We start from the raw sequence: 27,955 nt of genomic DNA, 5'->3' as shown, positions 1-27,955 counted from the left end.
TTAAAATGCAATTCTTTTGGTGTAGCTGTTGGTATTAAAATTCCATTTTTTAGAGTTTTGGTTACTATTGAGCCGGGTCGCTTCTTACTACAGTTCGTTACCACGAACTGTTTGATAATGAGGGTCAAATATACTTGAAGTTCTGGGGAGGGGGTCTGTGTATGAGAGGTTACCAAGTTGTTCAGCGCTTATATATCTGATATTCATCTGTGATTTTTAGTAAAAATATTTGATTGATTTTGGCTTCGGTTTTTCCTCTGCCTCTAGGTACATTAGAGGTACGATTGTAACCATTAAGACAGGAAGACGGCTTAGTGGTATTGCTGGTTCAAGCTAAGATTCAATGAGGGAACAATGAACCCCTGACAAGATTGTTGGAACTGTTTGGCCTGGGAACTAAGTTTCCATTACCAAGTTAAAGTGACATACTCTACAAAAGAAGAAAAGTAGGCACAATCATGTTAAAATGAAAAGAAACGTGTTCAAGCATTATACTTCATTTTTACGAATTTCTTCTCAACTGAATCCAGGTCTCGGACAAGCCATTTACTTGCAAACTAAAAAGCTCAAATGGACCTACTGTGATGTTATATTTTTCCATTTTCAAAGTTGTCAACTAAAGCTTAGCCAAAAAAGCCAATTACATAAATTCATGACGTCATACGAGAAGTCTATTTTCAATTTACTATCGGAATCGATTGTCCCTAGAATTTTTATAAATATAAACTTGCCTTCTTGGCCACCCAGGCATAAATTCATTGTGTGTAACATTAATTTAATCTAATGTTCCTATTTCTTTCATGATGTCATAGAAACGTCACCATCCCACGATAATAGGATAAGGTTAAGTTTACTCCTATTTGAACTGATTAAATATGACAATGAAATATGATACCATTTGTAGCGAAAAAATATGACACATTTTGTGAAACATTGTGGAATCTGAGATGACACAAAAAGCACATTTTCGGAAAAAATATGACACGCTGCTTAAAAAAATTTGGCAGCCCTGTTTTTTCTCGACTGGAAACACTGTCAAAATCTCTATCCGAAGAGGGCGAAGGAAAAAAGACAAGCATTGGAGAAATAGATTTAATTTAAAAAGTTACATTTAACCCTACTGAAATTGTAAGTAATACCTATTAGTCCAGGGCTGTACTGTTAGATTCAATGGCTTAGAATTATTTTGTTGTAACTGGCACTTAATTTGAAAGTTGACTGAGATTTTCAGAAATGGGTCTATAGATGCACTTCTAGAATTAGCATTTTAAAAGTTGATTTTTTCAAATCAACAGAACATCATCTTAATATTTAACTAATTGCTCTGATTCACCAGTTCACTGGCTAGTTTCAACTCAAAAGTGAGTGTATAATTATCATTAATGGATGCATAAGTTTTTTAATTATCTTTTGACTTCCTACTATACAGAAATTACCAGTGATGACTGGAAATAGTATTTAAAACATAATTTCATTCATATTGTACAACCCCAACATTTCCATCAGCTTCAAAACCCTGCCCACTTTATGCATTTTTAGTTTGTTGAAGGGGGATTTTCTAAAAAATGAATTTTAGAAAGCTAAAAAATAGATGTACTTCTAGAATTAGCATTTCAAAGTGCTCTAAACTGGAAACTAAGCTTGTGATGGAACTAAACATTTACCAAGTTCTATTTTAACACACCTTAGTTTTTCTCTTTTGACAATCTAGATAGGCCTACACATAGTTTCCTTTGATTTATTTGATATTCCCTTCAACTTTCCCTGAAAGTTTCAACCTAATACCCTATTCTATTCCTGAGATATTGCATCTCTGCCATCTCTGAACCTGGATAAATTTAAACTTTTTCGATTTGGTTTAATAGTAGTAGTACCATGGTAGCAGCAGCAGCAGTAGTATTTGTAGTATGAGGAATATAGCAACCACAATGCTTGATTTCACTCAACATCTTGCTGTGGAAGTTTCACCCCATTCTTCATAGCTATTCCAGAGATATTGCTGTCATGCCCTCTTAACAACCATATTTAGTCAGATGCTCCCCTTGACATGTCCTAAAAATTTCTTCTTTATAGCTTTAATTGTCCCTGGGTTATCACAAATACACCCTGATGATAAATTTGGATGTAAATAGTGTCTTTTGATTTAGGTCAACTCCCCCAATAAGACATCTGAAAGTACTAACTGTTGCTGTTGCTGTTACATAACACCTGTTGCTGTTCCTGGGATATAACACTCATGCCCTTTTAACAATTTAGATACACTTAGTACCTTTTGATGTAGTTTTATCCCCCTCGACTTTCACTGATAGTTAAAACTTAATCGCCTGAATTGGCATCTCAGAGCAAATTAGGTCTAATGCTTCATCTCTTTGCCTGTTTTGTTGACATGGCTACTATTTACTTTGTACAAAATAAAAAAAGAGGATTCTCACTGTGTTTACAACCCAGTAGCACAGCTTCTGACTAGGAGAGTGCTGGATAGATATAATTTGAGCCCACTTGGTAACTGTCTTCTTTTAAAAACTTTGAATTATATTGAAGACATGGTCTCTTCATTTAAACAGCTTTAGTCATTAATAACTCTTTGCCTAATAAAATCTTGTCTAATTTTGTAGTTAACTGAGGGCTTTTGAAGCTTCTTGGACTGACCTGACATTGATTGGCTGAGTAAAGAGCTTGTTTTTGGGGTTAGTTTGCATATTTGTGTGTCAGTAGCATGTTGCTGTGCCTACTTTGGAAAGTCAAGGATGATAGTTTAGGGTAGATAGCCTTTCACTATATGGTCTCTTGTCAGGTCTAGAGATATATTTAGTGGCCCTAATTGGTACATATTCCATCAGCAGTATATCAATTCTGTAAAAGAGACCAGCAAGGCAGGTTCCAAAGTCCAGGACTTGTCTTGATTTGCTCTGAAGATGCTTAATTCAGAATGTTTGTGGAGTTTCAGGAGGTTATCTACTCTGACTCCCAAGTTTTTATCACTGGTGCAAATTGGGAGTAAAATGGAGGATGATGTCTGGGTATAATGGTGCTGGGGATAACAGTGGCCAAAATCAATGGTGACACATTAGGATATACTAAAGGAGTGAAGCCACATGTCTGCCCATGCCCATATACAACCAATGTTGGATTGTATAGATAATTTGTCAGATATGCTGAATAGTTATGAATTTTCAGCATAGAGGGTTGGATGGTTGCTGATTTTATTTATCCTGTTGTTAAGAGAAATCTCTCAACTTTTCCTGCACAAATTCTAAAAGTTACATGAAAAATCTTTTAATTACCAATGCTTACAACCACTTGGGTGTTACATTCCAGTTTAAGCCAAAGATACTCAGAAGTTTTTTAAATTGACAGGGTTTCAAATAGCAATCAGATTAGTGGATGGGAACATCCTATAGAAAAAAACAGCATTTTTAACAGCCAATCACTTTTGACTTGGCTCACTTTTGACTGGCTCTCAATTTCTAATGTAATGAGCCCCTCTGAAGTTTCTTTGACCATGATTTGGAGGCAGGGATGAGGAAGGGGCAGTCTTCCTCCTACATGGAATAAATTATGCTCATTTAAATTTAATTTATCTGAAGGCTCAATGAGAGCTGGGATGTTTTGGCATCAGAAAATCCCATTGTAGAAGTTGTGCCTTTTTAATTTTTGTAATTTGTCCATTGTTTACTGATAACTATCTGTTATCAGGAAACATATGGACATTTTTCATGGGAGATTTTTCTGCAGGGGGGATTATCAGGAGAGCTTTTTTGGAAGAATTACCAATTCTTCTATAAAAATTCTATTTATCTGTCTTTCTTCCTCTTTGCATGTACAATTTTACACATAGAAAGAATGTTATGGCAGAATTGTCCAGGGAAAATTTCAGCAGAGATCAAATTTTCTGGCAAGATTTTTCCTTGGAATAAATGTGATTTGTGTCCACAATGATACTGCAAGGTGACAACTCCCTTCTTGTTGTACAAAATATTTCTGGTGTTTGTTTTAATTCATCACTGCCACTGCCCCCCCTTGCCTAAGAACCAATAATAAAGATGTAGACTGAATTTATACATGGGAACTAAGAAGAATTAAACATCAAGTCACAAAAACTCATTTAGTTTTCATCTGAAGGCTCAGTGAGGCTTAGAAAATTAGGCAATTGCAATATTCTGTTTTTGTTATCTTACCAGACCTAACCTTTGGTATCTTACTATATCCCTGCATTATGAAGCGAATCCCTTCAGATAAAGGATTAAAATAAATGCTAAAACATTTTTGTGCAATAAGAAGGGAGATAACACCTTGTAGCACCTTTTTGGACATTGCCTACAATCTTGTTAGACAATTTGATCTCCTTTGAAAGAAAGTTTACCAAGCATTTTTCCCAATAAGAAATTCCCCTAGACAATTTTCACTCCCCCTGCAGGAAAAAAAACTACGAAAATGTCTGTATGTTTTTAAAAGCAAATACTATCTGTAAGCAATGGGTAAATTAAAGAAAAAAACTTAAACAGGCAATTAAACTCCTATAATGGGGTTCTCTGATCGTTTTGTAGTTACTTAGAGGGTGTATTTTAATGGCAAAACAACCCAGCTCCCATTGAAGCTTCATAAATATATAATTAAATATATATAATTAAAAAAATATAATTATATAAATATATAATCATATTAATAAATATATTAAAAGATAAATATATAATTAGCTCTAAGGGAGAGAGAAGGGGAGGGTGGAGGTAAAAATTGATATATAACCCATAAGAGCTGCAACCAAGACTTTTGTTCAAGGGGGGTTTCTTCTTTGTACAGAAAACCTTTAAAAAACACATCAAAAATGTACAATTGATATTTGCTCCCTTATGATTTCTAGGAATATTTCTGGTCTGCATTGCTATTATGGAAGTAAATAGTAACATTAAACCTAAAAATGAGCAGAATTTATTCTGTTTTGAGGGATACATCTCCCCTTCATGGTCACAGAAACTTTGGATAGTGCTCATTAGACCAGAAATTGACAGTTCTAGTCCTTTTTTATAAATTAGAAGTGCAACCACAAAACTAAAATATGATGACCCTTTCTCAGTAACGGTGAAAGGGTAACTTAAACATAGTAACAGTGAAAGAGTAAAAAGTTACCCTTTCACCATTACTGAGAAAGCGTCATCATATTTTTTTGTTTTTTTTTGTTTTAAGGTTTTTTTTTATTTTTATCAGTTTATTCTGCACTAAGGATGGTCAAGCAGAGGTCTGGACCAAAATATTGTATAATTTTCAATTTTTCACTGGCTATTTACTGTCCTTGATTTTCTTTTCTCTGCGATTTTATCTTTTGACAAAAAAACTTTAAAAAACACATCCAAAATTTGAAACTGATATTTCATCCCTCCTGATTACTGGGAAAATTTATATTCTATGCTGTTCTTATAAAAATAAAGATTAACACCAAAATGAGCATTCTGTATAGGAGGTGGACTACCTCTTCCTCAACCTCATGGCATTAGAAACTTTGGAGGGTGCTTTTTACATCGAAAATTGAGAGTTTTATTACTTTTTATAAGTCGACAGTGATTGGAGAACAACCAGCTATGGGGAAGGGGGTGAAAAGTTGGCTCCCTTCTATTAGATCTCTATACAGATTAGCATCTTTATATTTCTTTATAGCTGTCAACAAAGCAGTCAAGTCAAGCAGTAATTCCATTAATAAATTAATTAATAATCCAGTGATTAATAAATTTTATTGATTTCTATTGATTTTATTGATTTTTATTGATTAATAAATTAATCAATAAAACAATTTTCATAAGGAATAGACTCCTGCATGTCAAATTGAACCAACCTGTTTGTCAAAGTTGTGATCAATAAAGGGTTTGGCAAAATTGGACGTAGCCATTGAAAGACCAAAGGAGACCCATAAAACATTATGTAGTAAAAAAGTCAGGTAAAAGTATGTAGTAAAAGTCAAAAAAATCTTGTCTAAAAACACATATAAAAACTATTAAACTCCCCTGAGCATTATTGGCTTTATAAGCCGTATTCTGACCAAAAATAAAATTTATGTTGTCAACAGAGGCTGTTTTTGAAAAAAAACGCAAGTCGCAAGAAAAGGAGTCGCAGGAAGTCGCAAAAAAACGCAAGAAAAAAAAGAAATCAGATGACATAAATAAAATCGGGTTTGTACGTTTAATTTAGATAATTAAGCTGTTTCAAACTATATGCCATTCATATTTTCATATATTTCTATCATCTGGAAATAGAGCTTTTTAGAAATTCGAGTGGGTGCAACAGTTTATTTGTATTTAATTACCAATAGTGTTTTTGGAAAAAATACTTCATACATATTTTGGCCATGTTTTAGGAGTATAAACATGGAATTTTTCACTAATAAATACCAATTCCTGAGAAAGATATTGAGCATTGTCTAAAATAGAAAAATAGCATTAGATGAAAATGGTGTAGATTCCTTGCAATATGAAGGAAAAACAGTGTTGGTCCATTAGCAGTTCACTTGGGAATGCTACTTAGGACTATTCACGGTTGTGAGTAAGTACATTTGCTATGTGTTGTGAAGAGTCATGCTGCCTGAGATGTACTTGCCAGGAAGTCCATTAGCCAACCTACTAATTCTTGGTTGATTCCTGCTGCTGTTAACTCTGAACAAAGCCAATTGTTTGAAATATTGTCAAATGCTTTAGGTAGGTCTAAAAGTGTTTTTCCAGTAGCTGGGTAATCTGTCATAGGTATCTTGAAGGTTGATTTCTACAGATTTTGCTGGGGGAAAGCTGTGTTGCTTGTTGGGAGATGGTACCATTATGAACAAGGTGTTGAAGGGGTGCATCATTAGTAAACCTCTCAAGGGCCTACACAACAGCAGATGTGACGCTGATAGGTCTGTAATTTTCTGCTTTGGATTAATTGCTTTCTTTAAAGATAGGTGTGATATAGGCAACTTTCTTATGATCAAGGGAATGTTGGAAAAGTTTTGCCAGTGCTGGAGTAATTTCGATAGTGGCTTCTTTCAGCAGGCAGGGATGAATGTTGTCAGGAGTAGCAGTCTTATTGGTGTCAAGGCTTTTGAGTCGTTTTTTACTACAGATGTAGTAATAGTAATACGCTTCGTTTGCTTGGGGAGGTTGTGCTTTAGGTTGGGAGGGGGTGTGTTGTTTGATTCATTGGTGAAGACTGAAGTGAATTTCTCTTTTAGGAAATTGGCTATACTTTGAGTGCCTGTGACTTCATTTCTAACACATGTAATCGTATCTTTTATGGATCTTTGGTTCTGATCTCTGCTAGATACATAGTTAAAGAATTTCTTGTTGTTCAACCTACTTTGGTTAGGAAGTCTTGTCTTGAAATTGTGATACAGTTCTTTGGTGGGATCTCTTAATTTATCTTGGGCTTTTCATATGTAAAACCTGGCTCACCATTTTTATTATTTATTTTTTTCAATGGCATTTCTATAAGTTTCTTGGCTGTCTTATGCTACCAATTATATAATGTGAGGTCTTAGGTATTGGGAGAAAATTTTCTATTGTATTATTCTGCTGCCAACCCCCATGACTATAGCCTGGAATTTCTCCCTCTGTTCTTCGATTTTACCGTGGGATATTGAATCCCAGTTGATCTGCCTCAATTTGGCCTTTGTTGCCTTATAGTATTTAAATATCTGTTTTTATCTCTGTTTCTTGCCTTGTGTCTACAAGTAACAAATTACAAGTACAAGTTACAAAGTTGGTCAGTTTTACAAATAGGTGGGGGATAGCTTATCCTTTGGATCTGTTCACTATTGATGACAAACACTAGGCCAAGCAATGTTTGTTGTTGGGGGGGGGGGTGCACATGGGCTTATCAACTCCTTTGAAAGAGGGATCATAAATGCAATGAATAAAAGATTAACAATGATAGAGCTAGAAGTAACAGGGTTAGAGGAAAACACTTCATTCCACAAGAGATTAAAGTCACCTCCAATAAGGAAACAGTACCTTGGAAGTTTCCTGTACCTTTGAAAAATATGTTTGAGAGTGCATGCTTGGTATCTGTACAAGAGGGGGCTGAGGGGCTACAGTATATACATCTGATCCTGGTTGGGTGTTGGTCTGTAGAAACCAAATGGTTTTTCAGATAGCAAACTAGATTCTATATTCATTTGCCAGACAGTATACGGAGCTTTTGCTTAAGCTATGACTCCATGCTTGGATTCTTTTGATGAGAGGTTAGACGTGATTTTGTAAACAGGCATTAGAATGTGTATCTTCAAATCTGCTCCTGCTCCTCTTAGGGTAAGCTTAATTTAATGGAATCAGATTGCAGTCTTGACTATATATTAGATTTCTGGTTCATTTATTTTGTTAGTTAGTTAATCTATGTTGGTTAATAGAACAAAAAAGTTGGACTTGCATGTGAGCAGTCATTGCTACCTGGTCCTTGTTCCTCATGTGTTCTGCATGGTTAGAATCTGTGGCTTTTTGAAAAGGTATCATAGATGCAGCACATGCTAGTCAAATTATCTGAGATGTAACACATTATGAACAACAAAGATGCAGTAGAATATGGAAAAATATAATCACTCTCATCATCATCAGAACTATTAACACTATTTACAGCATATGACAGCTTCATATTTGCAAAGGTGTTGGGGTGTTCATTTTCAGACCATCTGCTGCTCTATTTTTTGGAATAATTCGTCTGTTGGGAATAACAAGATCTTTTCCCCTATACAGCTCTGGCATTCAATTCTTCACCAAGTTCCTTGTGCCAAGTTCTACCTTCTCTCAACATATCCCTGTAGAAATGGCTCATCGAATTTGACTGGGGTTACCTCTTAAGATGGCAAGTTTGATCAGGACTGTATGTACAGCAGAAAGTAGCAAGGGATGTCTTTGAATTGATACATTGACAATAGGGAGCTTGGGAGTTAGATTCTTCATTTTCTAGACAGGAACAAATGGCAATGCTTTTGTACCCTCCTAAATTTTGCAATGCTTTTCGTACAAAGGTACAATAAATAATTGTACCTCCAGAATCATCAAGGTCAATACTACAAGTAGCACACCTGTCCTTACCCTTGCATGGATTTGCTTGCATTCGTTTACTCTCCTTGGGTGGCATGACTGCTTAAACCCTTTAGATTTAGTTCAATAATACCAGCAGTAGTAGTAGCTGTGAGAGTTTCATTCTAATGCCATCAGCTGTTCTTGAGATACTGCTGATACGTTCTTTTGACAACCTGTATGCTCATAGTGCCTTAGATTTAGTTTTAAATCAGCATAAATTTTCCCAGAAAGTTTCAACTTAATCCCCTTTTCTCTTCCTGAGATATTGATATTTTATGTGGGCAATTTCCACAGCCTAGATGTACTTAAGCTTTTTGATTTAGTTCTATACTAGTAACAGGAACAACTGTAGTAATAGTGGCAGCTCTGAAAGTTTAAACTAAATATCCTAAGTTGTTCTTGGGATATTGTTGACCTGCCTTTTAGCAACCAGCATGCAGCTTGTGATTTTTCATTTAGTTCCATATACTCCTCAACTTTCCCTGAAAGTTTCAATTAAATACCCTAGTCACTGCCTGATAAATATTGAATCTGTGTCATTTTGACAGGGTGGATGCACTTAGAATCTTTTGATTTAGTTCAGTCGTAGTAGTATTAGTATGTGTATAGTAGTAGTCCTGAAAGTTTCAGCTTAATACCCTCAGCTATTACTGGCATATTTATGATGCCCCCCTTTGACAACCTGGTTGCATATAATGTGCTTTGATAATATTACACCCTTGTCAATTTTACCTGTCAGTTTAAACTAAAAACCCTGTTCTAGTCTTGAGATGTCCTATCTACTATTTTGAAAAGATGGATGCACTTAAACTATATTGATTAAAATCAATGGAAACAGTAGGAGTAATAGAAATATTAGCAGCCCTGAAAGCCTTAGCTTTGTACCCTGAGGTGTTGCTGAGATATAGCTGATACACCCCTCTGACAACCCTCATGTGCATTGTGTGTTTTGGTTTAGTTCACACCCCCTTCATAACGCAGTGAAAGTTTCAACTTAATACTTTAAGCTTCTCCTGATATATTGCTGATTTGCCCTTTTGACAACCTACATGCACATAGTCTGTTGGTTTAGTTTAACACAGCTCTTACCATTCCCTAAAAGTTTTGCCTTAATACCCTTAGCAATTGAATTAGTTGTAGTAGCAATTGTGGTAGTGCTAGTAGAAGCAGTGGGAGTAATAGTAGTGATAGTAGTAGCAGTAGTTTTATTCACATAGTGCCTTTTGGTTAATTTCAACATTCAACATTTTGGTTAATTTCTCATAGTTTCAACTTGATGTTCTAAGCTGTTTCTAATATATTGCTGATACTAAACATTTGCTAAAAGTTCCATCTTATACCCTAAGCCTCCAACGTCCCTCTTAACATTACTGGAAGAATAGTAGTAGTGAAGTACTTTAAGCTCTTCCTGGTGTTGGTGATATGCGCTTTTGATAACTTGCATGCATATATTTTTTTCAATATAGCTCAATATACCCTTCATCATTCCCTGAAAGTTTCACCTTAATACCATAAGCCGGCAGTTCCCGTCCTGTGTTATGTGTACCCGCTGAATATATATAGAAGTACGTGGGGGGGGGGGGAGTACATAAAATTTTTTATAAGTGCTGTAATCAATATCTTGGCCAATGGCATTGAATAACCATGCAGTATAGCTGATGCATTGTTGATTGGGGTGAGTGTGTAAATGTTTGTGCGTGCTGCTAATTGCACACACAAACGAATACATCCAGATGAAAAACCTCTAAATATAAAAAATTTAAGTGTTTATATTAGGAGAGTTTCAAGAAACTGTCTGTCATGTTGCCCTTGTGAAATATTGTGCCATATGCCAGTTGCTTCCGTGCTGCACATTCACTTTTGAGGCAGTCAGGCAACCACTTTTTGTCTTACCACAGTAAATTACTGTACAAAGACACAAAACTATGGCATTTAAAAGCTATCCCTGAAAAGTTATTGTCAAATGTTGTACTACAGAGGGGTTTTCAGCGTCAGGATTTGCCTATTTATTTTGTTACTTTGAATATATCTATTTTTATTTAAAATCCAAGTAATTTGTTTTAGATAATACTTTAAAAAAATCATTAGTTGTTTATTGTTGTCAGTTGTTGTTCTATTTCCAGTTCCTTTTTCCAACATTCATTTGTTAACAGTCCTGAATGACTTTTTCTGTGGTATGGTCAGTTGCATCTTAAAGCTTTGCAAGGACCTATTTTCTTGCTTCTAGTATTATTCTTTAACTGTTTCCTTAATTTTAGCAATATTTGGATGTGTTATACTGCCTATTCTTATTTGAATATTTATTTTAGGTCTTCAGTTAGGCTGTCAAAGAAAGCCTTAGGTTTTGACCGTAAGCAATGTGATATTTTCTTAGTGCAAAAGGCAAGCTTCAAAATGATGTGATAGCTTTAAATGTTTGCCTTTATCTTGCCAAAAGTTTCTACTCAGTTGTGTGGAGCAAATAAAAGTTCAAATAGGGATAAGTCCTTTTATTTGTTTGTCATAGAAGTGTGGTCTTTGAAAAAAAATACCTACTCAGTTGTGTAGGCTGAAGCTCTATATTTTATGGCTTCTATTACTGTTATTTTTTTATTGATCATCAGTCAAGACACAAGCATTGACCTAGTAATAGTAAATGCCTTCAATGTTCTATTTTTATTCCTGGACACTTGTATAGAAGGACTGGTCATAGAAATGTCAGGGGGTCTCATTCATTTGGAACTTAAAAGTTCTAGTGGTTTTTTTGAGAGGCAAAAGGAATTGAAGGACAAAAATCCTTTTCTGTAGTCAGTTTTACCTCTACGCACCCCTGTAACTCCTCGTTGCATCAGGTTAAAATGTTACAATTACTGTTTTTATCTAAACCGCTGAAAGGTCTGGTGAATACGCCCCTAGGGATGAACCAGCCTATGCAATCCCAGAGAAAGGGTTGTAAAGTTATCCAACTTGTTCTGTGTTTACAGATAGGTTTTGTAGCGACAAACTGTGGACATATTTGTCTTCGCTTTCTGTTTGGTTTGAAACGTTCAGGGGTTGCTCCTTGTATAAAGAGGACTATATTTTGTCAAGAGGGGAGAGTCTTAGAGACCCAAAAATGGGCCAGAACTCTTTGTATCAGTTTGAAATCTACAGCTTAAAGTTGCTGGCTTAAAGGGACTCTATTATACAAAAACTAATTCAATTTGAGGGCACAGACTCCCAGAAAGGACCAAAAACATGGGGTCCCCAAAAATGAACTAAATCTTTTTTTCATGAAATAAGAAGAAATTTGTAATTTCTTGGGACAATCCATGGCCTGACTCTACCATAGAGGTGAACTAGGTGACCACCTAGGGCACCTGTGTATGGTATACGCCCTACCTAATATTCTTGTAAAATCTTTTTTTGACGCTCAATCCTAATGAAATATGCCTAAGTGTGATGAAAATATAATATTTAGGAAACAATTGGTGCTATATATTTGTACATTAGAGGGTTAGGGTAAAGTATAGCGGATCAGCATGTCTAATGTGTTATGTACAATTATTCTTTATATTATGTAATAGGAATTGCTTTCTAACTTCTCACTATCCAAATACTTTACCCCACACTTCCCTAGTGTGCAAATATATAGCCCAAATTATATATTTCCATCTATTGAAACTAAGAAAAAAAAAACCGGTTCTGCAGTGCGTTACTGAATGAACAACTTGAGCGGTAGGGTGTTTATCATACAAGTACCATTAGAACTCTTCTATTTGTTTAATCAAACTTTTTATGGCACTTGGTATTAACCAAGTGACATATAGCGATCGCAAATTCTGTCTGTCTGTCTGTCTGTCCTGGTTTTGCTACTTCAAGCAATTCCAGGCTAGCTAGGACGATGCAACTTAGCAGGCATATCAGGAACTGGACCAGATTAAATTAGAAATAGTCGTTTTCCCGATTTGAACATCTGGGGGAAGGGGGAGTGGGGGCCGGTTAATTCAGAAAAAATAGAAACAATGAAGTATTTTTAACTTACGAACGGGTGATGGGATCTTAATGAAATTTGATGTTTGGAAGTATATCGTGTATCAGTGCTCTAATTTTGAATCCCGACCAGATCCGGTGACACTGGGGGGAGTTTGAGGGGGGAACCTAAAATATTGGAAAATGATTAGAGTGGAGGGATCGGGATGAAACGTGGTGGGAAAAATAAGCAGAAGTCCTAGATACGTAATTGACATAACCGGAACGGATTTTATCTCTTTGGGGGAGTTGGGGGGAGGGTTAATTCTAAAAAATTGGAAAAAACGAGGTATTTTTAACTTAAGAAGGAGTGATCGGATCTTAATGAAATTTGAAGTTTAGAAGGGTATCGTGTCTCAGAGCTCTTAATGAAATTTGAAGTTTAGAAGGTTATCGTGTCTCAGAGCTCTTATTTTAAATCCTGACTGGATCTGGTGACATTGAGGGGAATTGAGGGGGGAACCTAAAATCTTGGAAAACGCTTAGAGTGGAGGGATTGGGATGAAACTTGGTGGAAAAAATAAGCACAAGTCCTAGATACGTGATTGACATAACCGGGACGGATCTGCTCTCTTTGGGGGAGTGGGGGGGGAGGTTTAATTCTAGATAATTAGAAAAATGAGTTATTTTTAACTTACGAAGGAGTGATCGGATCTTAATGAAATTTGATATTCGGAAGGACATCATGTCTCAGAGCTCTTATATTAAATCTCGACCTTATCCGATGAAGGGAAAGTTAGGGGGGCGGAACCTAAAATCTTGGAAAATGCTTAGAGTGGAGGGATCGGGATGAAACTTGGTGGGAAAATAAGCACAAGTCCTAGATACGGGATTGACATAACCGGAACGGATCTGCTCTCTTTAGGGGAGTTGGGGAGGAGGAGGTTAATTCTAAAAAATTAGAAAAAAATAGGTATTTTTAACTTGCGAAAGAGTGATCGTATCTTAATGAAATTTCATATTTAGAAGGACCTCGAAAATCAGATATTCTATTTTTTTTTCCGACCGGGTCCAGTGTCATTAGGGGGGGGGGGGGCGAAAATCTTTGAAAACGCTTAAAGAGGAGAGACAAGGATGAAACTTGGTGGAAAGAATAAGCACAAGTCCAAGATAGGTGACTGACACAACCGGACCGGATCCACTCTCTTTCTTGGAGTTTGGGGGGGGGGGAGTAATTCGGAAAAATTAGAAAAAATAGGTATTTGTAACTTACGAACGGGTGATCAGATCTTAATGAAATTTGATATCTAGAAGGATCTTGTGCTTCAAAACTCTCAGTTTAAATACCGACCATATCCGGTGACATTGAAGGGAGCTGGAGGAGGAAGCCGGAATTTTTGGAAAACGTGAAATCGAGGTATCTTACGAATGGGTGATCGGATCTCAATGAAACTTGATATTTAGAAGGATCTTATGTCTCAGATGCTCCATTTTCAATTCGAATCGGATCCGGGGACATAGAGGGTTGGAGGGGGGAAACAGAAATCTTGGAAACCGGAAATCTTGGAAAACGCTTAGAGTGGAGATATCGGGATGAAACTTGATAGGAAGAATAAGCACAAGTTATAGATACGAGATTGACATAAATGGTACGGATCCGTTCTCTCTAGGGGAGCTGGGGGCTGTTAATTTGGAAAAATTAGAAAAATTGAGGAATTTTTAACTTAAGAACGGGTGACCGGATCTAAATGAAATTTGGTATTTAGAAGGAATTCATGTCTCAGAGCTCTTCTTTCAAATCCCGACCAGATCTGTTGACATGGGGGGGAGCTGGTGGGGGAGACCAGAAATCTTGGAAAATGCTTATAAATGTCTTAGATACGTAACTGACGTAACCAGACTGGGTCCGCTCTCTTTGGGGGAGTTAGGTGGTGGGGTTCAGTGCTTTGGCGAGTTTGGTGCTTCTGGACGTGCTAGGACGATGAAAATTGGTAGGCGTGCCAGGGAGCTGTACAAATTGACTTGATAAAGCGTTCTCCCCGATTCAAGCATCTGGGGGCTGAAGGGGGAGGAAAAATTAGAAAATTTGAGGTATTTTTAACTTGCGAGTGGGTGATCGGATCTTACTGAATTTTGATATTTAGAAGGACATCGTGACTCAGAGCTCTTATTTTAAATCCCGACCAGCATTAAGCCTCTGATTTTCCTTTTGAAGCAATCAATTCATTCTTAGAATTTCGCTAGAGCTCATACCATATGAGCTCTTGGCTCTTCCGACCTCGTCACAAGTGCCATATGAGCTCTTAGCTCTTGTTGTTTTAGCATATTACCAAGTAAGCCTAATTACAACCTCACATACGAATGCTAACAGAGTAGGAGATAGTGACAGTTAAAGGATGGTCGGCTAGGAAATTTTTGGATTTACAATAGCGTTTAGCTGAATCCCCCTCCCTTTCCTAAACCTAAACCCTATGCATACCCCTCGATTGAGGGCATGGTCTCACAAAAAAGGACCCGAAAATGGTTAACAAACTTGCTACGAATTCACTTGAAAATTGTATTGCTAACTTGTTTTCCGGGGGGACCCCAATGCAAAAAGAAATTGGAAAATAATACTAATTTTTCCAAAATATGGGCCTGAAAACGGTCACGAAATTTTTTTTCCAAATTAGTTTGAAGCTTGTGTCTGTTTGCTCCTTGGCCAAGGGGGCATTAATTACAAAAAAAAATGATTTGGGGTACGAGTCCCCGAAAATGAGCTCTTTCTGCAATTAATTTAAATACTTTCCACAAAACAAATTTTTCAATAAAAAGCTATAAACTCCAGGATGGGCTCATTGGGTTGGTAATCAGAAGTCCCCTTTTAGGATTCAGAGTGATCGGAGGGTGGATACCCCCCACCACACCTCGTATTTTCCTGAAATGCATCTGATAGAGATTTTGAGATGGTCATTTGTTGTCGTAGAAGCTCCGAAAACAGCTCATTCGATTGGAAACTGAAAGGACCAGTGTACTTTTTAATGGTCGAAATAGGTTGGAGGGCAACCAACCCCTCTCCCTTGCCCACCATTTCCCCAAACACATCCAATCAAAATTTTGAGATAACTATTTTGTTCAACGAAATTGGAAGGTCTGGAAATTATGTATTTTAGGATGACTAGCTCCCAGATCGAATTTTTAATTATGAGATGGCCTTTGTTGTCGTAGAATATTCGAAAAGGGCTCATTTGATTGGAAATTGAAAGTGTTAGTGCCCTTTTAATTAGTTAAAAGTGATTGAATAACCCCCCCCCACGTCCATCAATTCCCAAAACACATCTAACCAAAATTTTGTGATAGCCATTTTGTTCCTATGTAATTGAAAGGTCTGGAAATTATGTCTTTTACAACCCTCATACCATCTCAAGACCAGACCACAATTTGCAATTTACCGAAAAAAAAGGCTGTGGATTGTCAGTTTAGTATACATATACTGATATATACTCCTTAAAGTTGTCATAATTTTTAATTTATTAAAGCTAAGAAAAAAACATTTTAAATGTATTTTGTTTATTTGAATTGTACAATAAATAACCGAGCCAAACTGAAAACGAGCAAAAATTAACATGAGTAGGGCTGACAACCCCCATGCCTTCTCAAGACCAGAACATAATTTGCACTTCGCTGAAAACAAAATATATTTAAAAGGTTTTTACTTTGTTTGTACTTTTAAATGTTTTCACTACGATATATGAAAGGGGAAATCCTCCCCCTTGCACTCCAATTACAGCACGAATGTCTGGTGCCTTTTTTAAGAGTAACAACATATTGGAGGGGAAGCAGCACTTCTCTCAAGCCGATTCATTTTCCCAACGCGTCCAGTCAAAATTTTGAGACAGCCATTTTGTTCAGCATAGTAGAACGATCCACCAACTATGTCTTTAGGGATATTATTGTGTTATATGGTTGCTAATAAGACACCTCAGCAATATATTGAGAACGACTGGGGGTATTAAGTTAAAAATTTTGGGATACTGTTATTACTAATTCTGCTCCTGTAATTTAAATAAATAAAAAAAAAGTGTAAGTGTATCCTGGTTGTCAAAGAGCTTATGTATAATCTTTTTGGAATGATATTAAGTTTTATGTTTCAGGTCAACTTCAGAAGCTATGAAATTAAATTAAAAAATACTGTATGTGTAAGGATTAAAAATTGTTGAAAAAGTTTCGACAACATATAAATAGCAACCCATACTATGGATTCTTATAGAAGAAAACTGAAAAGATAAAATATTTTTTCTTCCATGAAAAAGACAGCTTCAATAAAAAACGAACAGAAATTAATTTAAAAAACTTTTTCCAGAAGACCAGTTTTTCAAAGAAAAGTAGACCACGAAATGAGCAAAATAAAGTCAAATAATCTTCCAAGCGTAAAACTACCTCAAATCACTATCAATAAATAAATGAAACTCAAAACGAGCAGAAATTACAATAGATAGCCGAGTCAAACTCAAAACGAACAAAACAGGAGTAGGGCTGATAACCCCTATGCCTTCTCAAGACCAGAACACAATTTGTGCTCTACTGAAAAAACAAACAAACAAATGACCGTGGATTTTCAGTTAAATTGATATCTACTGGCATTTCTTCGTTAAGGTTTTTATAATTTTTATTTATGAAAGTAAGAAAGATGGAAACATTTCGAACGTATTTTGTTTTCAATTTAGGAGCGACATTAAAACTTGAAACGAACAGAAATGATTCCGTATATGAAAGGGGCTGTCCCCTCCTCAGTGTCTCGCTCTTTACGCTAAAGCTTGACTCTTTCTCACAACTCTACTTTTCAAAACAATAAAAAACTTTAGCGTAAAGAGCGGGGCATTGAGGAGGAGACATCCCCTTTTATATATGGAATAATTTCTGTTCGTTTTAACTTCAATGTCGCTCCTTACTTTCAGTTGTAAAATCCTTAATTTCTGAACGTTTTTGAATTAATGCAGGTTTTGGTTTTGGCTCGCCGTGCATGAATTATTAAAACGAAATTTGCATATTAATTTTACTATTTTTCTGATGAATGGCATCCTCAAAATTTTGGTCGGACCATTTTCAGAAAAAAAGGACGGGGTAGGGGGCCTAGCTACCCTCCAATTTAAATGGTTACTTAAAAAGGGTACTATAACTTTTATTTTTATTTACGGACGTTTTTATTAGTAATAAATATACGTAACTTACGTAACGAACTTCTATATTTGTATAATTTTTTTCTATATTTTTTTCATCCGATTTTTTAAGAATGGCCTCTGAATCACAAAGGCCGTTTAATTAGAAATAATTAATCTTTTGAAGTTACTTAAAATACTTTAACTTAAAGAGCGAGGAATTGAGGAGGGAATTTCTGTTCGTGTAAAACTTATATATTGGGTGATTCAGAGGGTTTACTGCGCCTGGCAGGTTTTTGTAATTAAATTGTATGATAAACACGTACTTATTTAGGAGACTTGCCTCTTCCTCCTCCGAACATTTTAGGATTTAAATAACTTCATTTCTTGTTTTCCCAGATTATCCTTCTTTTTTTTTCTTTTTTTTATGTGACAACCCCTCATAATAGGTGTACCCCTGAAAACAATTCGCTTTTTCGATTTAAATAAGCTACTTGCAAGGGCATAATCAGGGTGTTCGAGGGCTACAAAAAAACCTTCCAAAATATATTGATTTTATATGCATTTTGTTACTTTGACGAGTCTAACAAAATTTGGCGAGCGGGGGGGGGGGGGACCCGAAACCAACCCCCTTGACACAGCCTAGTTTTTCCGCATATTTTGATTCTATACTAATTAGATGCAGGTAATCTTTTTGGGGAAGCAGCAGTCATGGACAAAATACGGGGAGGAAGTTTCGGAACCAACTTCAAAGAATCTCCACAATTCTTAGAATCCCATTTGGTTGCACACTGTGTAATTCCACTCCCCCCTCCCCAAGTAAATCCTGTCATGCGCAGATGGATAGGTGCAATCAAGGATATAGATGAATCTTGGATATTTGTATCTACTTTTACCTTTATAATTTTCTCAGATGGATTATTAATGAGTTAACTCAAAATACGGAAGTTAACCATACCATCATTGACAGGATTATACGTACCTAATTGGGATAACCTGTATTAATTACTCCTTAGCCCATTTTGTCCAAAGTAGCTGACGGGTTCATTTTTGGATCTTGTTCATTTAGATCTAGATCTTGGTTCATTGTTTGGATTCCGAGATCATTTTTAGAACTTATTTACGGCTTCTATAAGATAGAGTTTAAGCGTTGCAGTTCAGATTTGTGTTTGTTTTGGATATCTTTTTTGTCAAGGTAATTCTTCTTGGGTCTGATATATTTATTAAATAAAAAGACAAGTTTTTTTTAACTGAAATTAAGGAGCGACATTAAAACTTAAAACGAACAGAAATTATTCTGTATGTGAAAGTGGCTGTCCCCTCCTCAACTCCCCACTCTTTACGCTAAAGTTTTTATTGTTTTAAAAAGTACGACTTGTGAGGAAGAGTCGAACTTCAGCGTAAAGAGCGGGCCGTTGAGGAGGGGACAGACCCTTTCATATACGGAATTATTTCTGTTCGTTTTAAGTTTTAATGTTGTTCCTTACTTTCAGTTAAAAAAAAAACTTGTTTTTTTATTATTTAATTTCTGAACATTTTTGAATTAATGCAAATTTTGATTTTGGCTCACCACACATGAATAATTAAAATGAAATTTGCATATTAATTTTTTCCTTTTTTTGGCTAAATGGCTTTTTTAAAATTTTGATCGGATGATTTTGAGAAAGTAGAATTCTCTGAAACGCTGAATGGGCAATTCTCAAAAAGATTTCTTGACTTTTAATGGATGTTTACCAAAGCAGCCAAATTTTCTCAGGCTCATAGCTTCATAGACGACAATGACGAATCAACTTATTCTGTCAGATCTAACGCTTTCTCATTGAGTTTGTCAACAAAAGCTCTATTCATTTTAAATGTTGACATCCAAACCGTCGAACAATACTGCATGTGCAATTGGATACCGAATGCCCAATAAAATAATTCTGATCGGAAACCAATGCTTTATTAATTTCAAAATTCCAAGATTTCTTGTCACCAATCGTTGCTGCCTGATGTTTCAAAATAGAACCCTGTAAAACACCACAATTCACCTTTCTAGTATTTGGAGTTGTGATATTTTGTGGTTGGGTTTGCCTATCTCTTTTTTTGTCTTTGTAGAATAACCTTCCCTGGCATTGTCAAGGTATCCATCATTGTTTTCCCCCATTTACCAGCTCCAGACCAGTCTGAGCAGGCAACACTCGTCCGTCAAAAAATGGGGAGAGTCGCCCATCACTCGCCGGTGGCAAGCGGCACCGAACCCTCGGAACCGGTGCTAGCAAAAGCACTTCTTTCTCCTAACTTGAAATGTTCCCCAAAGGATCTTTTCTTGCGCCATGTTTGGTGCTTGATATGTCCTATGGGGGGGGGGGTTGGCCCCCTTTATGATTTTGACAGCCATTACTGGCTTCAGTCTGTTCAAACTCGGCAGTGTATTTCACATATTAATCTGCTTAATGCTCAGACACTGGGTAAGAAACTGGTCAGTGGCCGAATAGTGCCTGAAATTAGCAATAGTAGTTCATATTTGCGCCTACTACTCTCTCTGACATACCATTAATGAATAATGTGAGTGGCTCTAAAGTAGACGTACCAATGATATTGTGTGCACTTTTTATAAATGAAGTATGGGAAAGTTCATTCTTTTTTGTGTTATCTTTTGTCAATACTTTTTAATTCCTTTTTAGGTGAACCTTGTCTTGTTTAATTTTTGACCATTGATTTCATTAGGTTTTACACCAAGCACAGGAAGTCCAGCAGTTAACTATCATTTCAGTTTTGTTCAGTTCAGAAGACAAGTTTCAGTTTCAGGTCATTTCAGTAGTTACATTACAGTTTCATGATGAAAAACAGGGATAATATTCATTTCTTTGTTGGTCAAACTTTTTAGTTGAATTTTAGCTAGGTATTTCATTGTTATTTTTAAGTATGTTTCATTTCAGTTCTTAGTGAAAACAGGGCTAATCTTTCTCCATTTCTATTTTAGGTCAAACCTTGCTTGGTTTAATTTTGACAATGGATTTCATTGGGATCTTACAACAAGCACAGGACATTCAGAGGGAGACTAAAAATGTAACCCCAGTCCGAAGGTACAGCACTGCTCTTCCTGCTCCAAAGAAAATGCCTAAACCAATAGTCAAAACAGAAGCGCTAAAGAAATATTTTGAAAAGAAGGAGCAGGAAGAAAAAGAGAAGTTAGCAGAAAAGCTGGAAAAAAAGGCTAATTTGCTTGAACTTCGTAGCCAAGACAAAAAATCCAATAGGCGAGTTCAAGCTATGTTGAAAAGAACCAAAGCAGCAAGTAAAGCTGTACTGGAAGGAGGAGCCGATTCAGAAGAGGAGCTACCAGATAGTTCCACTTACCAGCCTGATGAAGATGATTATGGCTATGTTTCACAGACTGCTTCAGAAATGCATAAAAAATTATTATCAAAGTATAATATGACCAATGTTGAAAGGCATGTGATCAAGCCAAAGAATGATGGTGACCTGGAAAGGGTGAAACGACGTGTTAATGACTCACTTAGTAAGGAAATGGAAGAAGAGGCCATTCCTGGAAGAAGAAGACGAAAGAAGAAATCTCAAGATGCAACTTCAGAACCAGAGCCTGTAGCTATCAAAGAAAACCAAACAAGAGTGGAAAAGGAGAAACCCAAGAAAGAGAAGACAGAAAAAGACAAAAATGTTATTGTTCGACCTAAAGTGACTCAGCCAACTATGAGCTTCCAAGATATAATAAAATTGGCGCAAGTTAAGCAATTTGAGCCAATTAAAGCTGAGCCCAAGAAGCCGGTAAAGGACGCCGAGTTTGAAAGACCAATGACAGAAAAGGAGAAGAAGGAATATTTGGCGGAAAGGGACAGGAAACTCAGAAGAGAAGGGAAGCTGCCACCTATACCAAAAGTTGAAAAGAAGCCAGAAATTAAAACAGAAGACATGCCATCGGCTCAAGGTATTTTTTTTTTAATGAAAATTAAGCAATGATAGTTGAGTTTCCAGTATTTGTATGATATACACCCTACCTAATGTTTTTCTAATAAGCTTCTCTGACGCTCAATCCTAATGAAATATACCCAAGTAAGATAAAAATATAATGCTACAGGAACAAATTTGGGCTATATGTTTGCACATTAGGGGGCGGGTAGGGGTAAAGTATAGCGGATCTGCATGCGTAATGTGTACAATTATTCTGCATACTATGTAGTAAAAATTGCTTTCTAAATTCATACTGTCCAAATACTTAACCCACAACCCCACCTCCCCTAATGTTTAAATATATAGCCCAAATTATACATTTTCCATCTGTTCCGTCACTTCTCTTTGTCTTGTCTCACGCTAAGCTGAAAGAAACTAACGCAAAGAGCCGGTTCTATAATGTGTTAATGAATGAACAACCTAAACAGTAGGGCGTTTATCAAACAAGTAGCGAGTTTCCATTCCCCCCCCCCCCATATTGGTCAAGGATTTTATTTGAGAATTGGGACAGATACTTTCAATTCTAGGGGGGCAGCTGCCGTTACGACCACAACAAGGTTTTTGGGAAGAAATAATTTTTAACCTCCCTTCTCCACATCCACTGGCCCAATTCTTAGGCTGGATATGGAATCAGGAAATCTGTTTCAGATTCAGGGTCTAGGATAAAGTACTAAAAGTGCCTTCTTAGGGCCTTGACTTTTCAGATTTTACTAATAATTGGGTTTCTTTGGGTTTATATATATATATATATATATATATATATATATATATATATATATATATATATATATATATATAATTGGATTTTTAGGCTGATTCTAAATATAAAGTTTTCTTATGTTTGGTTATACCCATCGAAGGTTACGAGCCTGAGAAATTTGCCTGATTTTTGGAAAAAGGGGAAAGACCCCCTAAAATTCATAGAATCCTAATGAAAATCGAACCAACAGATTCAGCGTACCTGAGAACCATACTGTAGAGGTTTCAAGCTCCTATCTGCAAAAATGCGGAATTTTGTACTTTTTACCAGGAGAAAGGTCACAGATGCGTGTTTATTTGTTGTTTTTTTTATCAGGGGTGACTGTATCGACCCATTGGACCTAGAACATCGAGCGAGGGCTCATTGTAACGGAAATTAAAAGTTCTAGTACCCTTTTTAAGTGACGAAAAAATTGGAGGGTAACTAGTTCTCCTCCCACGCCACTTTTTTCTCAAAATCGTCTAATCAAAATTCCGAGATTGCCATTTTGTTTAGCATTTTTCAAAAACCTCGTAACTATCTTTTGGGAGATAACTTGACCCTTCATAGCCCTTGGGGAAAGGTTTTTATGTTATAAAACTTGCCCATTGTTTACGTATGGTATTTGTATAGTATTAGTATTTTAGACAGTATGTATACATTTTTTGGGTGAGGAAGGGAGGACAAATTTTTTGCCGAGGGGACTTTGCACGTGGAGAATTTTACATGGAGAGGGAATTATCCGTGGGGTGAAATTTTCAGGGGAAATTGTATGCTGGGGAATTTGCCAGAATTTCTGTACGAAATTTCTTTATGTGTCTTGCTTTCTCTTTACCGAATCAATTTTTCACGTGGAGCTGTTAAGGGTAATTGTCCGGGGTAAATTTTCACCAGGATTGAATTGCACAGAGGATATTTCCGTGGGAGGGTATTTTTTCGTGGAGGTGGAGCTAGATTTCCCGGCGTTATTTGGAAAATGATCAGAAACCAAATTAAAAAAATAAGCCTTTTCAACTGAAAGTAAGGAGCAATATTAAAACTTAAAAAGAACAGAAACTATTACGTAGACGAGGGAGATTGCCTCCTCTTCAGCACCTCGCTCTTGATGCTAAAGTTTAATTTTTTTCCAATTTGTAAAAAACGAGACTCCTGAAATACAAGGGCTATTTAATTAGTACAGTAAGTGACTTTTTTTTAAAACGTCGAAAAACTTTTGAAAATTCTTAAATCTATATATATATATATATATATATATATATATATATATATATATATATATATATATATATATATATATATATATATATATATATATATACTGTTTTTACCTTTGTACCTGCTTGAGGAAGTAAAATTTTCTTAAGTAAAGTTCTAATTTTACTTATTGGAACTTTCAAGATTAATAAAATTTTCCAGAGGATTGCCTAAGGGAAGTTATGTATTACTGCTTGACTAACCATATGTAAAATAACAGACTTTGCGAAACATGTAATTCGATTCCAGTTTCTAGGACTATAACGAAATAAAGTTTGTAATTACTAGGAATCCTTTTACGAATGAAGGATAGCAAATTTCCAAAGATTGTGTTTTTTGGCCATCCTGTCTGATGCCAAACAAAAAGTAATTCGTCCCTAAATTGGCGGACAGAGGTCACGAATTAGTATTAGTAGAAATCAGAATTTAAGGAGGGATGGAAAATATCGAGAGGATTAGAAGTGTGGGGGGGGGCGTGTGTAGCTGTGTTGGTGGTCTCAAGCGAGCTGGTGATGTGCTGAGTCGTTGGTAGTAAAAGTAGTTTTTTTTAAGATAAGATAAGATTGATCCTGTTATGAGTCTTTAGATGTAGTAGTAACTTGCCACTGTAAAAAAGCAAGTTACTTTTATTCAGTAGCAGATAATACAAATGTGAATGATTCTCCAGTGAGTTTGACAATTTGAAGACGTTAAACATAACAATAAAAAGTCATAGAATAATTGAATGGAGGCTCTTTGTTTTTTTTTTCTTTTTTTTTACAGTTTGCCTGTATTTTATGTTATTTTTGGATTTGTAGCCCTGTAAAATGGATTCTTTTGGGGCCAAGTTACTTTTATTCAGTAGCAGATAATACAAATGTGAATTATTCTCCAGTGAGTTTGACAATTTGAAGACGTTAAACATAACAATAAAAAGTCATAGAATAATTGAATGGAGGCTCTTTTTTTCTTCTTTTTTACGATTTGCCTGTATTTTATGTTATTTTTGGATTTGTAGCCCTGTAAAATGGATTCTTTTGGGGCCTGCATGAATTCTACTACAGTTTGGCCCGTTCCTACACCCGTTTTCTGTGGTGCAGACATAGTAACTATCATAGCTGCACAGAGCTCTAACCCTTTGGTAGAATACGAAAAAGTATGTTAAAAATCTACTTTAGGTCAGAATCCTAGCTTTTAAAGGTAGGTATTCTTTTTGACCAATCCCATGGGGATGGGAGCCCTTTTCTTATGCTTGTATTTTAACTTTATTTGATTTTCTTTCAGATGAATCAAAAAAGAGCTCTTCCACAGCTAACATCAAACCGCAGCCAAGTTCAAAGGTGAAAGTTGATCTGCCTAAAGATAAAGAAAAATTAAGCACCCCTAGGCTTAAAGAAGAGAAGTCAGTTCCAGCGCCATCTTCAGTCAGACCAAAAGAAATTCCACCGAAAGATCTTGCTCCAAAACAATTTCATCCAAGGGATTTAGCGCCAAAGCAATTCCCTCCAAAAGATTTAATCAAGAAACCTAGTGCTAATCCTTCATCCAGTCAAAAACAGCGAATGAACCGGGATTATCGTGACAATTCCAGTAGTCGTAAACCTGCAAAGAGGCAGCGATTTGTTGAAAGTGATGAAGAGTATGATTCTGAATTGGACGATTTTATAGATGACGAGCCTGTAGGAGAAGAAAGTGCCATCTCTCGTGAAATCCAAGCTATTTTTGGAAGTCGCTACCGCCGATATGAACCTGAAGATGATGATAGTGATGAATGTATGGAAGTTGGTTTTGGGCAGGTTGAGAAAGAAGAGATGCGAAGCTTGCGTGCAGGTATTAAAGAAGATTTAGAGGATATTGAGCGGGAATTGATGATGAAAAAGAAGAAATCAGTCCCGCAAAAAAGACGTTAAATTTAATGTGCCTGTGATTTTTACAGTAAGCGTGTTGGAGTTTATACTTTTAGGTCGACTCTGTTTTTAAGTCTCTACAATAGTAAAGCACTGTTAAGTTGTCATTAAGCTGTCATATACCCTAGCTTGTTTTTTATTTTACGCTTGCGCAGGTTGTTTTACTGTAATGCATTGGTTCCCAGCCATGGGTATAAGTACCTCTAGAGTTTTGGGAGAGGGCTTTTCGGGTATGAAAGAAGAAGATGATTTATGCTCATCTACCTAAAGGCCTATTAGTACATTGATAATTTCGCAATTGGCTAATTCTGAATACTGGCGAAGCCTCTGCTTCTATTAAGTTTCGAAGGGGTAGCAGACCAGAAAATGATGGAATCCCCGCTCAGATAGGCGGGTCATCTGTTAGGGATTGTCCTGCAACCTGAATATACAAAATTCAGATTTAAAGATACAGCTATTTTGTGTTTTTAACCTGTGTCCTTGAAGAAATCCTGAGCAACCTCCTAGGTTGGACCTGTTTCTTATTTGTGCAAACCGCATATATATGCTATTGTGAATGTCTGAAATCTGGTTGATATCGGCATTCACCGGTGAATGTCAATTTTTTTTTTCTGAGTTATAATCAGTCTTGTGGTTCAGCATTTTCAGTCTTATGCAAGCTATGATGGTAGAAGTCAAATTTAGGTCAAGTTAGATTATGTTAGGTTAAATTTGGTGATGAATTTCAGAAATGGAATAAAAACCTAAGCTAAATCCATCAAACTCTCATTGTCAAACCTTGTATGACCCTGAAAGAGCTGACTGGGAACGCTGACTAAATCTAGTGTGTTTCGGATTTCATATTCTCCTATCCTGTATAGCTGGTTTCAAGTTAAGACAGAAAGTGGCTTTCTAACTGCTATAAGGGTCAATATGTCAGTTCTTGGGTGGTGACTGGCCTAGAATTGGATTGGGAGGCTAATAGGATTTTTCAAACAGCGGGTTCGTATGCAAAAGCAAATTGGAAATTGAATTTTAATTTTGAGGCTATAGCTTGGAGTTGGGGGGAATAAGCATTCAAAAAGTTGCCAAGATCACAGAGAATATAGTGTTACGTATTAGAATTAAAAAATAATAAAACACGACAAATAGTGGCTTTATTACAATTGCTGTCATTATCGAGTAAATATAAAAAAAAACCTGTTGGATTTTGTTTGGTAGCTTAAGATTTTAATGTATTGAAACTTGTTTGAATAAGTTATTTGAATTTCCGCTCTTATAGTTTTCCGTACTCTTTGGATCTCTGCTTAAGAAGCGAGTTGATTAAATGGGTTTGGTTTTCATTTATTTCTTTGTCCGTAATGTTTTGATTTAATTATTAATTCATGACTTTTATATTTATTCTATTATTTTGTTGTTAAGTAGTTTAATTGTTGCGTGCTATTTTAGTTTACGGAGTAAGGAGGCTGTTTCATAGGACGTTAAAGAATTTTCATCACCAGCTGTTTCAAAAGGCACAACTGTTTCATCCAACAAAACTTTTAATTCATTCGAATTCGTCGAAGGCCTCAAACATTTTTAGTTCCAATCGGAAGTAGTGGCAATTTGCTAAAAATACTGTCGCGCTCGGAAAGCAATCGATTGCTTCAACCTTCAGCATAACTTGGTACTAAGAGAATTTCTTTGGGTTTCTAAGCAAAAAACACATCAAAATGAAAAGAAAGGAATGTTGAAAATGATTTTTTTTTTAAATGTATACGCCAAAAAATGAGGAAGTCTAAGAAAAGGCATCTTTTAAGTTGCTGAATATTCGATTTTTTTTATTTTTGCTGTTTTTTTTCTGAAAGTAAAAAGAAATGCTTTGCTTGTTTTCGATAATACGTTATCTGTCCCCTTTTTGTTATTTTTATATTTTGCGTTTATATTCGTTTTCAAATTTTATAAAGGGAAATTCTTTCTAAGGAAAACAATAAAGTTTGTGGATAATTACCATATATTGCAAGTTTCTACTGTCAATGCAGTGATATTGATTTT

General features: G+C 36.0%; 1 protein-coding gene across 1 annotated transcript; it reads left to right on the top strand.

Annotated features, from left to right (window-relative positions):
- Positions 1 to 1,027: 1,027 nt before the first annotated feature.
- LOC136040281 (protein SPT2 homolog) lies at positions 1,028 to 27,578 on the top strand. Its single transcript, XM_065724528.1, has 3 exons — positions 1,028 to 1,128; positions 21,075 to 22,040; positions 25,320 to 27,578. Exons 2-3 carry the CDS (start codon positions 21,104 to 21,106, stop codon positions 25,943 to 25,945), a joined length of 1,563 nt encoding a protein of 520 aa, XP_065580600.1. The 5' UTR covers positions 1,028 to 1,128; positions 21,075 to 21,103; the 3' UTR covers positions 25,946 to 27,578.
- The last annotated feature ends 377 nt before the right edge of the window (positions 27,579 to 27,955 follow it).

This window comes from Artemia franciscana, chromosome 20 (genome assembly GCF_032884065.1).
Source record: "Artemia franciscana chromosome 20, ASM3288406v1, whole genome shotgun sequence".
NCBI lineage: Eukaryota > Metazoa > Arthropoda > Branchiopoda > Anostraca > Artemiidae > Artemia > Artemia franciscana.
This window is presented reverse-complemented; position numbering and strand designations above follow the sequence as displayed.

Coding starts and splice junctions, on each gene's coding strand:
- LOC136040281 (XM_065724528.1), top strand. CDS start 21,104: ATGGATTTCATTGGGATCTTACAACAAGCACAGGACATTCAGAGGGAG. Junction 22,041..25,319: donor AGACATGCCATCGGCTCAAG/GTATTTTTTTTT, acceptor ATTTTCTTTCAG/ATGAATCAAAAAAGAGCTCT.